The sequence below is a fragment of the Papilio polytes genome, unplaced genomic scaffold (assembly GCF_000836215.1).
Source record: "Papilio polytes unplaced genomic scaffold, Ppol_1.0 DF824269.1, whole genome shotgun sequence".
NCBI classification, from domain to species: Eukaryota; Metazoa; Arthropoda; class Insecta; order Lepidoptera; family Papilionidae; genus Papilio; species Papilio polytes.
In genome coordinates this window covers 1,230,683-1,248,513 of record NW_013524935.1, presented here as the reverse complement: position 1 = coordinate 1,248,513, position 17,831 = coordinate 1,230,683, and the positions used below count along the sequence as shown (strand labels likewise).

The 17,831-nt window shown below is 32.9% G+C and overlaps 2 protein-coding genes across 2 annotated transcripts in view; one reads left to right on the top strand and one right to left on the bottom strand.

Moving 5' to 3' along the window:
- The window catches only part of LOC106109348 (cyclin-dependent kinase 1), a 7,621-nt gene extending 4,511 nt beyond the window's left edge, over positions 1-3,110 (bottom strand). The window contains exons 1-6 of the mRNA XM_013290815.1: positions 2,699-3,110; positions 2,411-2,555; positions 1,662-1,796; positions 954-1,063; positions 333-446; positions 153-255 (exon numbers count right to left, since the gene is read on the bottom strand). Coding sequence (XP_013146269.1) covers positions 153-255; positions 333-446; positions 954-1,063; positions 1,662-1,796; positions 2,411-2,555; positions 2,699-2,847 — 756 coding nt within the window. The 5' untranslated portion in view covers positions 2,848-3,110. The remainder of the gene's footprint in view (positions 1-152; positions 256-332; positions 447-953; positions 1,064-1,661; positions 1,797-2,410; positions 2,556-2,698) is intronic.
- Positions 3,111-4,418: 1,308 nt separating this feature from the next.
- On the top strand, positions 4,419-17,468 carry LOC106105831 (uncharacterized protein PF11_0207-like). Its single transcript, XM_013286293.1, has 18 exons — positions 4,419-4,429; positions 4,491-4,746; positions 5,566-5,814; positions 5,947-6,694; positions 7,070-8,158; positions 9,565-9,576; positions 9,674-9,825; positions 10,071-10,122; positions 10,276-10,411; positions 10,841-10,997; positions 12,767-12,930; positions 13,483-13,606; positions 13,998-14,111; positions 14,542-14,689; positions 15,213-15,292; positions 15,620-15,903; positions 16,446-16,556; positions 17,362-17,468. The coding sequence occupies exons 1-18, from the start codon at positions 4,419-4,421 to the stop codon at positions 17,450-17,452; spliced, it is 3,978 nt and encodes a 1,325-aa protein (XP_013141747.1). The 3' UTR covers positions 17,453-17,468.
- The last annotated feature ends 363 nt before the right edge of the window (positions 17,469-17,831 follow it).

Genomic DNA, 17,831 nt, shown 5'->3' with positions numbered 1-17,831 from the left:
CAAGCATTACCTTTCGGATAAAAAAAGAATTGTCCAAATCGGTCCACTAGCGGCGGAGTTATGCCGTAACACACATAAAAAAAAAAATAAACATACCGTCGAATTGAATACCTCCTTCTTTTGGGAAGTCGGTCAAAAAGGGTATAACTTACATGATTGTGTAGATTAAATGTGTTCCAATTGGGGAATGTTGGTTTATAATCTGGCATAGCGGTCACCCCGGGCCAGATCTCCTCAGTCGGTGTTCGCAGCATTCTGTTAACAATTAACAATTATACAAAACAAGCACTAGTATAAAAAAAGAAAACAATACATACTGCACTGCTTATTACCTGAAGATGCGGAAAAGTTGATCGATTTCTGAATCACCTTGGAACAATGGCTTTTTAGAGGACATCTCCGAGAAGATGCAGCCAACCGCCCACATGTCTATGGGACATGAATATCTGGAAAATACAGATAGTTGTGTTATTTGCAAAGTAAGGCAAAAATATATCACAACATCAACAATCTCACGTCCTAATTAGGTAAGCACTCATTAAAATTTAAAAATTGTGTATGATCATTTTCGTAATGGTCTTAGCGAGTTTTATATTTAACAAAATGGCTGTCCCTGGTTGATACTATCATATGTATTTTATATCATACTTGTTATTGTCCGCGACTTCGTCCGTGCAATATTTAAAAATACAAAATATGTAAAACAAGAAACTAGTATTCCTCGATAACCTAATATATTTCCGAGACAAAGCATTGTGCCATTGCAAAATTATTGAGTAAACATGAAAAAAAAAAACAAAACCCATTCCATAGAAACCATAACTATGTGTTATTCCAGACTATGCTCTACATCTATGCCAAATTTCATTCTAATGTATTAATCATTTTAGTCTACAGACTAACATCCATCCATCTAAACTTTCACATTTATAATATTAGTAAAAAGTCAATACCTTTGACTTCCAAGCAATACTTCCGGAGCCCTATACCATAGTGTGACAACTTCATGTGTGTACACCCGCACTGGCACACCAAATGCTCGGCCCAGACCAAAATCAGCCACCTGCAAGTATTTAATTTCTCATTAGTGTTAAAACAACCATGTATTGATAGTTGATTAACAAAACCTATATAAAATCAATAACATATTGAGAAAAGTACAGAATAGTAGACAAGTGTGGGAAAAAAGGTGTACTTTTCACTATTTGGGCGATTCCAGGTGGCTATTTGCTCTTTTCCAACTTTAATATAAGAATCAAGGGAAATCTTTTGGCAAAATAAGTCTGACTACACAAGAGGTTCGATTGAGTTTAAGTTATCGAGGTTTTTAAGTTTGAGTGGCGAGTTCTAAGTAAAACATCATAACTAAATTTGCCATGCAGTCTGAATTTTAAAATTTAAGTTATCAAATATGAACATGACTTATTCAACTATGTCAATAGTATAAAGTCTAGCTATATCAAGATGCCAAGTATAAAGGTTTAGTGGAAGGGAATGGTTGTTTATTTCAATTGACTGAGGAGTTTCATAGTAGTAACGGACTGTTTACTATATTGTCATTTATAATTATCTAAATTTGAAGAGTACAGTATCTAGGGGGTATGGTAGTCCCCCATTTACTTTTTATAGGATAAATAATATAAGTAAAACAGCAAACTAACCTTAATAATACCAGTCTTATCAATTAACAAATTCTGAGGCTTAAGATCTCTGTGCAGGATACGGCGCTGGTGGCAGTACAGGATTGCATTGTTGATTTGAAACAAGTAACTCTTCACTACTGCTGGGTCCATAAACTGGAATTATAGAAAATAGTACGTTTTATACAGCAGTATTTGAAAACAATAGTGTAAATTTTGCATTAGACAATGCCTGTAATGCAACTTAAGACATTAACAGGGTGCTAAATGATGGTGGGAAAGGCTTGTCATCCTTTTGTTTACATTCCAAAAAAGGTGCAAATTAAATTATATGTTATCTTGATTTAGACATGATTCTCAAGTAAGAGTTGTGTGTAACTTCATCACCATCTTCACCAGCTCACATTATATCCTCACTAAGGGGTGATTAGGCCATAATCAACCTCCCTGGCGCTTGGCGGGTTTGTTGATTGTTGATCATACATATCTTGAAATTTCTTCATCAAATGTAGTAGTGCATGACAATATTTTCCTTCACTGTGATATAACTCAATACCACATTAGTCTAATTGGAATAAAATATATAAATTCAAGTGTACTGATATGGTTTATGAATAATTGTCAAATAAACATATCTTATATCAATAAGCATTTGTGAACTCCGTTTTTAAATCAAAGTATACTTTATAGTATGAAAGATAAGTTAATAAATAACTAAGCTATATTTTCATATTAAGAACATAACAAAAATTATTTTCTTTCATACATACTTTTCCCGAGCCTAATGAATCCATATATTTCTTCAAGTCCATGGCGAGAAACTCGAAGATAAGGTACAGACGAGATTCCTCCATAAGAACATCTTCTAACTTTACGATATTAGGGTGATTGAGCTCCTTCAATAAAGAAATTTCTCTAAAACATAAACAAAAACGTTGCGCGGTTTTAGGTTAGCTTTTTGTAGTAAGATATTAGTTTTAGAAATGTAAAGGTAATTTATGTTAGGAAAAGAGATAGTAACATATATAAAATCACAAATAATTGCAGCTATCACGCACCTGATAGCAGTCGAAGGAACTCCTTCATCATCAGACTCAAGTCGTATTTTTTTCATTGCCACGAACTGACCCGTTATTTTATTTTTTCCTTTATACACTACACCATAAGTACCTTCACCTATTTTCTCAATTTTTAAGAAATCATCCATCTTGTAATGTGCAATTTTGCTAGTTTGTCTAGAAGATGCGGTGAACGATGGACTAAGGTTTTGTTACCGCGACCGATTTTCCGATAGCATAAGCAAACGTAATGTAGCCACTACATTAACTTCAATGTTGATGAAATGCATTAAATGGAAAGCATTCATTAAATTTAATAAATATTTATTGCGAATAACGTTTATGCCACTATCACAGCTTATAACGACTTTTAAACGAAAAGTTTTCAAATTTTTCAAAGGATACGTTGCATCATAACATTGCCATAACATTCATGACACAAGTGAAGTTTCTTTTTTTGTGTGTCAAGTCAAATAAAGAAATTCAAAAAAATATTTTTTTTATTAAAATATTAATAATATGTATGTATTTGTGTATAAATTCTATGTATATATTATTTAATGTACTTATATAAAAATTAGCGAAACGAAGACAAAATAATTTAGAAAAGTCATAATAATAACAATAATTGAAAACAAAAATCTAATAGATTTTTTTTCTAATTTTTTTTAATTCCAACAATAAAACATCTTAACAGAATAAATCCAATATAATACTAATACGAACTTTATAAAAACAGTTTGCAACGTATAAAAAATCATTCTGTTGTTCAAATAAAATACAATGTGATTTTAGATGTTAGGAAAAAGAAGAAAAAATGAGGATAGACTTAAAATAGGCTAAATCAGTCGTCGTAAAGTAGATAAGACGATCTTTGGAGTATCAATCTATTGAGATTAACATAGTTATCAAAGAGATGAACATGTTTTATCTTCTTATTTCTTTAATTTCGGATAGGTCACGTAGTGTGTCAAACGGTCAATTAGCGCGTACCTATCCCATTATCTTTTATCAAATAGATATAAAGAATGTTCGGTATATCTATATTTCTTAAATGTAATGAAGCTGGTTGTTGTGTGACGTGCATCAATGAGATCTTAAGACTATGTGGCTGGAAATATTTGTGGCGTTATACTTCATCGTGTATCCGAACAGAGTAAGTTATATTTCACAAGTTTCAGGCATAAATCCTTATTCAAGTTAATGTTTTTAACGGAAATTATTCAGATAACCGCTTTATTACAATGACTTTTATGCCGGGTTCACACTTGGACAGTACAGTTAGACAGTAGAGCTCTATAACTGGATTGATATTCTACTTACATAATACCATCACTAACTGGCGCCAGTGATTATATACCATCTATTCTTGCCCTCCGCTTTTGTCCAACTATACTGGAGAAATGTGAACCAGGCATTTAGATATTTTTTTTTAAATAATCTCTTAATTTCAGATTTCTTGTCAGCCAGTAACAGATAGTATCCGTGATACAAGACAAACGAATTTTGAAGAGTGTTGTCCTTGTTCGAGAGACGATGGGACCGACTTTCAGGAACCGGATATGTCACCTAATTCTCCAATGGGGTCATTCACTCAAGAAGACGATTGCCCTTGTCGGTTTTCAGGGATTGATTCACAAGGTTCCCCGTCGATCTTTCGACCGTTTATATTAAGAAACTCCCATCCATCAGAAAGGTTAGTATAGATTTCTAAATCATAATGGAGAACAGGTTTAAATTAAAAAACAATCCGGTCTTTGAACAATTTAATTTAATTTTGTTTTTGTTATAGGAAACAGCAATTAAAACATCAACCTCTTCTTCAACCTGAAGTAGGTCTTGCATCTTCTGTATTGGAAACTATACAGAAGGCAACAGACGAAGAATATCAAGAAGCTTTAGAGAGAGAGGCTTCTAGAAGTCTTGTTGAAATTGAACCAGGTTTTCTTGATTCTGAACCGGAAAATTCGAGAAATTCTGTAACAATATTGCTTAGTCCTAGAGAAGATTTTTTTGACACAGATGATGCTATGCCAGAAGGGTCACATGTACACGAAACTAGATGCATTCATACCCCTTTAGGACGATCAAGCTCATCTAACAATGATTTGGGACCTAGAATGTCAAAACAAAAGTTATATTTAAAACAAAAACCACTGAGACTCTCGTCTAAATCACTATTTGATATGGATAATAGTGCAAGCAATGTAAAAGAAACTTTCGCTGTTAATAATAACGATTTAAGTACAAAACTCAGGATAAATCCGTTATTACTAAATAATTTACCAATTAAAGCTGTTAATGATCCAATATCGAAGACCAATTCAGGATATGAATTAAGAAAAATAATTCCCGAACGCAGCAATGTTTTAAAAAATAACGAATTAGATAGTCCAAAACTTAGGTTGGCAGCACTGAAGAGCAGATTACGTGATTTAGTTGAAATGAGAAATATTAATCGGATGAACAACATTCCAGTGCCGTCAAGACAAAATAATATAGACATTTTCAGCAATAAAGGTGAAACAGGAAAATTAGTACTATTTGATACTAATTCCCCATTGGATCCGTTATTCGATAATGCAAGTCCAGCGTTAAAAAATATTTTAAAATTAAAAGATGTTGAGCTTCTACCACCAAATGAGTTATTCCGTAAACATCCCTCGGATAAAAAACTTAAGTTATCCGATTTAAATGTCGCTGGCTCAGAAAATAACGTAAAAATATCTGATATCAATGAAGATACAATTTATAAAAGAAAAAACAGTAATTCCGAAGAAAACATATTAAAAGAACCGACAGAAGAAGAAGAAATATCTACGAATAACGTTTTAGTTAACTCTGGTGAAATACATTGTTCTGAAAAGGAAAATTCCAAAGATGTTCTAATTGAAGAAATGCAGCGACGTCTAGATGACTGTCTCAAATCGGCAAGGAGAGCACAAGACGAAGCCAATAAAAACACTGATACTGAGCTGAAAGATACAAAAGATAGCTTTGAATATGACAGCAAAGAAGCAGATGATGAAAGTGATATGGAAGACTCTATTGCTGAAACGAGTGATAATATAAATGAACAGATATCTCATGAAGAAGGTGATAGCATAACAGATAAGGTAGATTCCTTAAGTTTACAACAAAGTACAGGTGGAAGCAATGATGAACGCGACTCTTTGACGGGACAGGAAAATGATGGCATAGCAACGTTTAAAAATGATATATTACGGAAATTAGAAAATATTAAAAAGTCAATAAAATCAAAACTACAAGACACGGACCCCAAAATGTATCTACCCGTGAATGAAAAAGGTTCTACAAATAAGGAGTTAAGTAACTTCGATTTAAATCCAGAAGGTGACCAGAATAAGGATGTAACGATTATTCCTCAACCGACAAATGAAAAAGATGTTACAATTCAGTATTTACAAAATCTATCAGACTCTCTTTTACAACAGGAAAATAAATTAAAAGCTAAAACCATATCTAGCGAAGACGAAACAAATTTTAAGGACAATGAAAACCAAGATTATGAACCCTCTAATGATTTAAAAAATGAGGATAAAAGTGCATCTTCAGAACTAGACCCTACAGAAACAGAAGAAAACCAAACATCTGAAGACGACGATCCAATCAGCAATGAAACAAATTTCAAAAACTATAAAAAAAACAACGATCCAGAAAGTACCAAATACACATATGACAAAATAGACAATGATAATGATGACCTTAACAGTGATACCACACTTCCAAAAGATTCAGAAACAAACGAAATGTCATCCCAAGCAAGTAATTCCAAATATAATGCCATTGTTGCGCCATTAAGTGATAAATTAAAAGGTCCTACATTGAAAGACACTTTTAGCCTATTCAAAACACCAATACAAATACCTAGTCTTGAAGAAATAAGACAGGGTATATCAGAAATTATAGACGCAGGACAAAAGGAATCTGAAGATTATCAAACAGAGTTCGATCCATTGAATGAAAGTTCTAATCGTAATTCGGTATTATCGAATCCTCTGCAATCGAGTTTACCAAAATCGAACTATTTCGGGAAACCTCTTACTGATAGATATCTCAGACCTTTTCAAAATACACGCTATAATATCGGAGGAAACAAAAATCTTTTAGATACTGCGTCCTTAAATCCTTTGATAACGGAACCATTTGGTTATCCATCGACGTTAAGTAGTTATCCTTTAGCTTTAGATAGATCGAACAAAATCATAAAAGCATCAGACGCGACAAATATTGCTTCTCTAGATGATATTACGCGTTTCTTCCAAAGTCAAAATCATTTGAAATCCCCAAACAGTAATCTTCCTAAAACAAATCTACTTAAAACTCCACATAAAATAAATTCGCTTGCAGATGATTTAAAATATAGATTAGATACTAAACCAGAGTTCAAACAAGCAAAGCCAAGATTAGAAGCAAATGATTTCTTACAATCAATGACAAGGAAACATGAAGATGTAAAGGAAAAATTACAAGCTTTACATTTAGATTTTAATGATAGATTGGCTTCAATGTACAAAAGACTTAACGAACAGAAGTTACAATCTGTAAATACTCCGACATTTAAAGCAAAGGATAATAAGTTAGCATTGCCTAAATCTGCATCTAAAAAAGAAAAATTCAATCCAAACTTGAATTCAAACAAATTGGCCAAATTGGATAACAATTTTCTTTCCCAGCCCCAAACATTACAAGATACATTTATGAAGAAAAAGCCAACACCAAAAAGCAATTCCATATCATCAAAAAACCTTTTAAGGAATTATAACATCAAACCAAAGACAAGCACAGTACCTTTAATAGAAAGAGAACATTTTAATAAAAATCCAAATCTTTCCGAAAGACATAAAATTGCTACAAACAAGCAAAAAACTTTCAAGCCAATAAGTAAAGTTAAAATTTCTTTTACCACCCCTAAGCCTTTATTAGCTTCTGGTCCGAAAATAACAAAAGAAGATCCTATAAAGATGCCTTCAAGATTATCAGAGAAAGATAGAACGGCCGATATAAACAATCTGAAAGATATTTCAAAATCATTACGATCTAGATTCCAACCATTAGGCGATTCAGATCATGCGCCTAGCGAATTAATAGAAACGAAGCAATTAAACGAGGATTCAACAAATTCCCAGTTCGGTCCTATGAGTGTAAACAATCGACCAAGATTAAATAACAAACAAGCCGATTCTGAAATAGCTCCCTTGAAAGGAACACAAGAAATTTCTACTAATTCTATACCAAAAAAGACGGAAAGTCCATTAATATCTAATTTAAGAGAAGCCGTAAAAGCTAAATTACAAAATATTACTAACACACATACAAAAATGTCTAAAAATCCAGTCAAATCAACGAATTTAAGAGAAGACGATGCGATGGTGTCTCCATCTATTGTAAAAACTAGTGTACTAAATAATCCTTTGATAGAAAACACTTCATACAAATGTACTATGATATGTTCAAAGGATTCATAACAAGAAATTCATAATATAAGACTGTACATAGAATTTAATTTAAGTTATTATAAGTATTTTAAGAATGTTATATATACAATAAACGATTTATAATAATTTTTGGAGTACATTTTTAGAACCCTTTATAATAAACTAGCGTTCCCGTGCGGCTACATCCGCAAGAAATTATAAAAACTTCACATTTGTCACATTTGTCAAATTATCAATTGCAAATTTCAAAATCTTTCTTCCTTGATGTTGGCAGCTTGTAGTTTATGGTCCCTTTCCCACATGGTGGTGTTTTTCCAATTTATTTATCTCCTAAGTCTAATAACGTAAAAATTATAAAGCCTAAAGCGTGTCGTAAGTGCATGACTATTTATTAAAGAAAGAATTATTCAAAAATATGCTGTGGTCGCTGACATCCACAAAGTAGTGTGTGCTTACGCTTTATTATATTACTAGCTGTTGCCGTGCGACTTCATCCTCATAAAATTATGAAAATTCTATTCAATTGTGTCAAATTATCAATTGCAAATGTCAAAATGACATGACGATGACAAACCATGGCAACGTTGCTTCCTTGATGTTGGCAACAACTTATGGTCTCTTTCCCATATTAGGGTTTTTATCCAAAATATTTACCCCCTATGTTTAATGGCGTAAAAATATATAGCCTAAAGCGTGAAGTAAGTGTAGGGCTTTTTATTAAAAAAAGAATTATTTAAAAATATGCTGTAATTGCTGACATCTTAGGGAACAAAGAAGTGTGTGTTTACGCTTTATTATAATAGTATAGAAGCATAGATATAGATTGGACTTTATTAGCAATAGTCCAACTATCTAGTCAATGTGTAGTTGAAAACGATCATTTATTTAATAATTTACAAACCTTCATACATAATTTGTAGAAATAGTCATAGTTATTATAAGCAAGCATCATATTATTTCACTATTGGATTTTGTCTAATAGACGTGATCTATACGTTACTTGTATATTTCGTAACATAGACAACGTCTATAACTTATTATTGATTACAAAATTGTTCTATTATTTCTCCTATTGTGATATTTTCTTGGAAAAACTTTTCATAGTCTATTATTAACTTTAGTAGTATAAAAACGTTACGTTTTGTTTTACAAATTATTGCGATACGTAAAATAGGTGTCATTTATTTAGTTTATTGGGGTTATTACAAATGATCTCTTGTGTTTTGTTATTCGAGCGTTTTAAATTAAGGTTAAAATAATTTTATCTCTTAATCAGTGTTTTTTAGTTACCTACATTTTAATAATAATAATTATGCATAAATTCGTTTGTATATAATTTAATTAACGTGACAATGAAAGTTTTTAATATTTTTAATATAATGAGTGTTGTGTTGTTACTATATGTAGGCGATACTTTAGGTGAGTTTTGTTCAACTTAATGTTACCATTATTAGTTTGTATTATCTGGAAGAAAATGAGAGATGAAAGAATTTATTCCTTATGTACATTTCTACAGGAAAAAGATCTTCAAAAGTTAAAGACAAACAATGCGCCGCTCGTGTTGTTGATGGTAAATCAGTAGTTTGCGTTTGTAACGACACGTATTGTGATACTATCACCAGGGATGTACCTGATAAAGGAAGTTACGTATCTTACACGTCTTCTAAGGTAAATTATTCTTTATTCTCTATGGTATTACTCCCCATAATTAATTATAGCAAAATTTTAAGATAGGAAATTGTGATAAAAACGTCAGGCGCTTATTTTGTAGGTAAAATTAGTCAGTATGTTTTTTAAATTAACTTTCAATTTTTGTGTATCACAAGAGTTTTATTAAAAATCAACGTTATTATAAAATAAAATCTTTAAGTGTACTTATTTCATTAATTTACAAATACTATTGTATGTTGTAGGGTGGTTCGAGATTTAAGAAGAAAATCGGAAAACTGCTAAGTAAAAGATCAAGTAAGTAACATAACAGCAAATCTAGCTCAAATAATATTGTAAAAATTTTGTAGTTCAAATAATTAAAAATAGTCTAAAGCTTAAGACGGTTTTTATCTTAAGAATTACGAAAATTAAGTCCAAAGAAGTCTATAATTTCCTGTTTCTTGTTAGAGAAATCCAAGTACGAGTATGAATTGGATAGTGGTACGAAATACCAGACTATCGAAGGTTTCGGTACGGCGGCGACCGGGTCCGCTGGGTACAATCTTAACACCTTACCAGCTGCAACTCAGGATAATTTGATCAGGTATTAAAAATAATTAAAGGTTTTAATTATGTAATTTACAAATGATTCTTATCAACCTTTCTTTGCCGAATTCATCTTCTTGTCCATTTCTTATTGCACAGTAATATTACTGGCTTTTCACAGTTAATGTGCTTTGTTCGTGTCTAAATGTAGAAGATTATAGAAATTTCTATGTCATTCATTCAAGTTGGCAACAACTTATGGTCTCTTTCCCGCATTAGGGTTTTTATCCAAAATATTTACCCCTAAGTTTAATGGCGTGAAAATATATAGTCTAAAGCGTTACGTAAGTGTAGGGCTTTTTATTAAAAAAGAGATATTCAAAAATATGCTGTAATTGCTGACATCTTAGGCAACAAAGAAGTGTGTGTTTACGCTTTATTATAATAGTATAGATATACATAGATAAACGCTTTTGCCCTTTTGCAGGTCTTACTTTAGCGAGGAAGGTTTAGAGTATAACATGCTACGTGTACCAATAGGCGGCAGTGACTTCTCCCTGATTGAACACGCGTACAACGATCTACCTGTAGATGACTGTCGCCTTACTAACTACAGTTTGACTTGTGAAGATTTGAATTATAAGGTACAGTAACATTTTAAAATAACAGAATCTATACATACGTATAATAAAGATGGAGTGTCTGTTATCGAAGGAAAAATTCCAGATTTCGGGAAGATGATGTATTTGAGTTGTTGATAACGAAAAATGCATTTAAAAAAATTTTGTCTGTTTGTCTGTTCCCAAGCAGCGTTTGTTCCGTGTAATCTGGGCCAATTTCGACCAGACTTTCACTGGAGGGTAGCTGACATTGACAAGCATATTATACGCTACTTTTTTTAAATCTGCGCTGTCAAAATGGCGACTGGACTGCTATCTCTGTAATGGGTGTACCGATTTGGATGGGACTTTAACTGGAAGGTAGCTACCAAGAAGTAGATGCACGTGGGAATGTTATAGACGACTATTTTTTTAATTCCACTCTAACGAAGAGCGTCGGTGGCTCAGTGGTTTAAGCACTTGACTTGTAATCTACAGGTCTTAGGTTCGAATCCCGCCGTACCAATGTGATTTTCGATTTTTCGAATTTTCATATGTACATAATTTACCCGACGTTCTTACGGTGAAGGAAAACATCGTGATGCCTGCACATATCGGCGAAGAAATTCAAAGACATGTGTGAAGTCAATCAACCCGCACTGGGCCAGCGTGGTTGACTATGGCCTAGTCGCCCTAATTTAGGGTAGGCTCCGAGCCCCTCGGTGGGGACGTATAGTGAGCTGGTGATGATGATGATGAAGTATGCAGCTTATCGTATAAGAGCGGTACAAATTTTTGCTACTAGAGATGTCAGACGGCACTTTAATGGGCACGTAAAGCAATTTAATTTGACGCGATAATAATTATTGTTTTTCCAAATGATATCTAAATATGGTAAATTTATTTCTTACTGATTAAAGTCTAAGAACTTTACACGTGGATAATAAATCTGGTGAAAAATGTCAAAGAAAAATAAACACAATTCTCACGAATAGAGCAAAGATAGGTGATAAAGCACGCAAGTATTTGTTGAGCAATTATTTAACATTTACATATGCCCTCATTTACCAGGTAATTATTTTTTTATGGAAGATAGTTTTAAACTATTTAACATTTTAGGTATTTTAGGTACAATGCTCACATTAGAGAAAAATGGAAACTGTCAAGGTTAACTGAATCTATACTATACTATTATAATAAAGCGTAAACACACACTTCTTTGTTGCCTAAGATGTCAGCAATTACAACATATTTTTAAACATTTTTTTTTTAATATAAAGCCCTACACTTGCGTCACGTTTTAAGCTATATATTTTAACGCCATTAAACTTAGGGGGTAATATTTTGGATAAAAAGCCTAATGTGGGAAAAGAGACCATAAGTTGCTGCCAACATCAAGGAAGCAAGGTTGTCATCATGTCATGTCATTTTGACATTTGCAATTGAGAATTCGACAAATGTAAACAGTGAAATAAAGTTTTTATAATTTCATGCGGATGGAGCCGCACGAGAACAGCTAGTCATTCATACTGATATTATAAATGCGAAAGTTCAGTTATACATTATATTTGCATAATAAACTGTATCTTCTAATATGTACCAATCTGTATTTTGAATTAACGTAGTTTTTATTTTTATTTACTTTTTATTACTTTAATAAATCACAATTAATTTTTTATTATTGGCCTCCGCTTCCGCTTCCTTTAAAATGGCCTCCGTTGCAACCCTAGCATACATTAGCTGTTTATTTTTTTAATTCCACGCGAATAGAGTCTAGGGCAAAAGCTAGTTATTAATAATAAATACATTTTTAGATACCAGCAATAAAGAAAATGATGGATGTAGCCAAATCTCCGATACATATTGTAGCATCGACCTGGTCTCCTCCAAAATGGATGAAATATTTCAACGAACGTAGTCCTAACTGCGGATTCCTTAAAACTGAATACTTTCAGACGTACGCTGATTACCATTTAAAGTAAGACATTTACGAAGTTACCAATAATTACGAGAATAGTTTAATTCTTAACAGGTACCCTTAGTAGAGATTAAGTGCAATAATTAATAGAGTCTGAAGCAGTGAAATCGATTAAACAAAAGAAATCTAAGATTAGACCCAACTGAGAAGGTTAATAGTGTTTTTATAACATAAGGTGGCAAACGAACAAGCGGCCACCTGAATTCACCGAAATGGAAAGCGACCGCTGCCCACAAACAATTGCAGATGCGTTGCCTACCCTTAACTGACGGAGGAGGAGCCGCACATAAAGAGGACATTTCCCCTTCCTACACGTCTCTCCAAATACACTTTTCCTGTCCATCCTTTATTAAGAAAAGGGTGGAAAGATAAAGTAAACACACTCATCAAACGAAACGTGGAATGTTTCGAAGTGTTATTGAGTACAGTTCACATATTTAGTTTTTTGCTACTTATTAGCTCTTAACACTAATTTATGTCGATAGAGTATTCTGTACATAATCAATTCCTAGTTATAAAATAGAGTAATGAAAGGGATCTTTGAATTTGTAGATTTTTAGATGAATATGCGTCGAGAAGAATTCCAGTGTGGGCGATCACTACAACCAATGAGCCTTCGATAGCTTCTACCAATATTCCAACTACCACCTGTCTCGGATGGACTGACAATCAGATTGTAAGTATAGTATGTAAGAATTTAATTTTTGTAAAAACAAATAAGTAAACAAGCATGTGGCTTATATTTTAAATTATCAGGAATCTGTCTTTTCGTCGATAGGGTTTAAAATGGATTATCGTGTTATTATACTCATGTGTCCAAACGTGGTGCCAGATGAGTATATAAAGTTTTATCCGTCCCACCTTTTGCGACGAGAGGACGGTTACGAACTTCTGGTATTTTATTACTTAACGGTTCCATCTGTCACCTTATTGGTGATAGTGGAACTAAAAGCTGGGACGGATGAAACTTTTTATCCGCAACTATCCCCATGTGGGGACAATGCGGGGTGATGGTTGGGAATAATCCTTTAAAATTTGTTATTCACATTTGCATGTTAATTTTTCAGGGTAAATGGATAGTCGAGAATCTAGGACCGACTATACGTAACTCTTGTCACAATGATACCAAAATTCTAGCGCTTGATGACCATAGATTTACGATTGACACGGATTTCTATGATGTAAGTAGTGTTAAAGAGGAAAGATTTGTATTTTTGTACGTATTGTTAACTCAAAAACTACTAAGCTGATTTTAAAAATTAATTCACTATTAAAAAGTTACATCACCTATGACTAACATGCCATATTTTTTATTACTTTTTTAATTTAACAGTTTTCAGTAATATATGCTAAATTCTGTACTATTTTTGTATTTCACGCAGCCTGTATAATTATATAAAAACCTCAATCTTAACTTATAAAGCACTAGTACTGTTGCTCGCGACTATTTTTTCTCTTTATAATATTAGTATGGAATGTTGATGGTGTCCTTTTAACTCTTTGACTATGGCCTAGTCTCCCTTTATTTACGTTAGGATCCAAGCCCCTTAGTGAGGACGTATAGCGAGCTGATGATGTTCTTAATATTTCGATAATACTTGTATTTCACAGATAATTAAAGCCCATCCTAAAGTGTTGGACTATATCGATGGTTTGGCTCTCCACTGGTACTACGACAAAGACGTACCAGTTCAGACTCTTCAGAAGTTTCAGCAGAATTACCCAAATTTAATTACGATGTCTACAGAGGCCTGTGAAGGTGATTTATCATTGTTTTGTATTTGTATCAGAGTAACCTGAGTACATTAAAATAGAGATGGGAAATGAAAATTTGAGACTGCTTATTGCAGTAATTAATTATTATTTTTTATTAAATTACACATTAGTTAATTATATTAGTACAAGTTTCCGCTCGCGACTCCGTCCCTGTAGAGTTAAAAAATTAAGTAGCCTATGTGTTCTTCTAGACTGTTCTACATTATACTAATATTATAAATGGGAAAGTTTAGATCGATGGATGTTTGTTAAAGTTTGTAGCCTAAACGGCTGATCGGATTTTAATGAAATTTGGTATAGATGTAAGGGATAGTCTGGGAGAACACATAGGCTACTTACTTTTGGTTGTTTTTTTTTAATTTCACACGGACGGAGTCGCGTGTGAAAGGTACCCTACACTAAATTTTATCGAAATCGGTTTAGCCGTTTAGGCTACAAACTCTAACAAACATCCATCCATCTAAACATTTCTGTTTGTAATATTAGTATAATATGATTAATTTCAGGTTATCAATCATACGCAAAGAACAAAGTTGATCTCGGATCTTGGGAGAGAGCTGAAAATTATATTAAAGATATTCTACAGGTTCGTATATTAATCCTAAAAAGCCTGTGATGAAAAATGTCAAATTCGAGCCATTAGTCATAGATATACAAGTATGTGTCGATATGAACACGGTGTGCTTTATTTGATAGTGAAAGATTTTTATTTACTAGACTAGCTATTGCTCGCGACTCCGTCCGCGTATAATTTATAAAAAAACAAAAGTAAGTAGCCTATTTGTTCTTCCAGACTATGATCTTCATCTATACCAAATTTCATGTAGATCTGTTGAGCAGTTTGGGCTATAAACTCTAACAAACATCCATCTGTACTTTCGCATTTATAACTTTAGTAAGATTTTTTTTTCAGAATCTTAATAATAATGTAGTAGGTTGGTTGGATTGGAACTTCTGCTTGGATACAAACGGTGGACCTAATTGTATGAATAACTTCGTCGATTCTCCGATAATCGTGGATTCAAAGAAAAACGAGTTCGTGAAACAGCCGATGTTCTACGCGATGGGACACTTCTCAAAGTTCATTCCGCGAGGTTCGCGAAGAATCGCTGTGCAAGCGAATTGTTCTCCTAAATGTATCGATGAAGCGGCGTTCCTAACACCACGGAATACAATTGTATTCGTGGTTTATAACGAGTAAGGATTTTCATGTATTTTTCTCGACAGCATAAAATTATTAGTGTTGTTACATTATCAAGTAATCTTTATCAACTGTTAAACATAATAAATATATAAATAAATCAGAAAATTTAAACATCAATCTTATATACTAGCTGTTGCTCGCGACTTCGTCCGCGTGAAATTAAAAAATAATGAAAAACATAGCCTATCTTACTTAAAGATAAACTACCTTTCTATTAATTAAATAATTTTTAAAATCAGTCAAGTCGTTTTTGCGTGAATCAAATACATACAAAAATCCAAAAATGCCGATCATTAATCTTTATGACATTAATATAGATTGAAACTAGCTTTCGTCTGCGACTCCGTCCGCGTGGAATTAAAAATAAACAAAAACGAGTGGCCTGTGTGTACCTCCAGACTATACAAAATAACTAAATTTCATCAAAATCCGTTCAGCCCTTTAGGCTTTAAACTCTAACATCTATCCATCCATCTAAACTTTCACATTTATAATATTAGTAAGATTTACATAGTGAATGTTTTTAATTTTATAGCAGCTCCACGGCAACTAAAATAACTGTAAAGTTTGGCGACCGAGAAATACCATTAAATCTGGACGCCAAATCAATTACAACAGTGGAATTTAATAATGAAGATTGTAAATGGTAAGTAAGACTATAAGTTGTCGTTTAGTCTTTAGAGCGGGCGCACACCTTTGACTAAACTATCGCACAACTAAGCGATTGTCGACTTTTTCGCAGCTTCAACTGTTTAGTTGCACAACTAAGGATCTCCATAAGCTCAAAGGAATCAAAGCGAGACTAAACATTGCAATGGTTTAGTCAAAGGTGTGCGCTCTAAAACGTCTTTTAAATATGTCTGGTTCACATTTGAACAGTACAGTCGGACTGTAGAGGAAGCATAGTTTGTACTGATTCAATGGTGCCAGTTGGATGCCAGTTCAGTTATTGAGGGTTGTCCAACTGTATTGGCCAAGTGTGAACCAGCCATTATATAGAAACAACCTTGTCTGGTAAGAGCATTGTTGTTACTATTACGCGTGTTAGAAAATTTGTAAAATCTTTTAAAGCAAAGAAAATTAAAAAGAAAAGCATAAGTCAGTTATAGTCCAACAAGGATCTTGTGACTTTTGTGACAGTCACAGGTGCTATCATAGTTTAGTTTGATTTTTACCCACCGACATATCTTTTTCGATATAAACACTATACTTTAGTAAACTCTGGTAACTTTGGCTTGTTCCTTTTTTTAACCCAATTTACCTTACCAGTCAGGTAATTTTTTTTTTACTTAACGTAACGTAAAAAATATTCCTCTTTTTCTACTACCGCTACCAAACAACGAAAAAAAATCTTCTTACTAGGTACATTTAATTAGGAAAAAGGAACAAGACTTAACTATGTTCTGTGTAATAAATCTTACAATGACTTTAATATTTTTAAATATTTTCAGCAAAAGCAACACGACCGCGATCACAGTTCACGCGAGCTCCAAACCCGTGCATCTAAAAGTGAAAGCTCCCCGTATCTCTATACAAATATAAATTACATTAATACTTTGCGAAGTTGAGACTTATGATTTTGTATTGTCTGTTTTTACAGTAAGTCTTGCTATGTTCTTCCAGAATGAATATCTTAATTCCGCGCCGACAATCTTCTAGGCAAATGTCATTCATACTGTGAATGTGGGCTAGGTATGCCTATCTTGTTATTTAAATAGATAATATGATGGCATTTCTTAATTCATATAAGACAAGTAAATAATAACACATTCGTAGAAATGTATGTATGTAATAATTTACACATTTAATTCTAACACCAAGTTTTACTTGTTGAATAAATTCAATCCTGCAAAATTCTTTTTTTGTTATTTTATGACTCCCGTGTACGATAATCCAATAATTAAAAAAAACATAAAGACGA

Coding starts and splice junctions, on each gene's coding strand:
- LOC106105831 (XM_013286293.1), top strand. Junction 4,747..5,565: donor CTATGCCAGAAGGGTCACAT/GTACACGAAACT, acceptor TGTTCTGAAAAG/GAAAATTCCAAAGATGTTCT. Junction 14,112..14,541: donor TTGACACGGATTTCTATGAT/GTAAGTAGTGTT, acceptor TGTATTTCACAG/ATAATTAAAGCCCATCCTAA.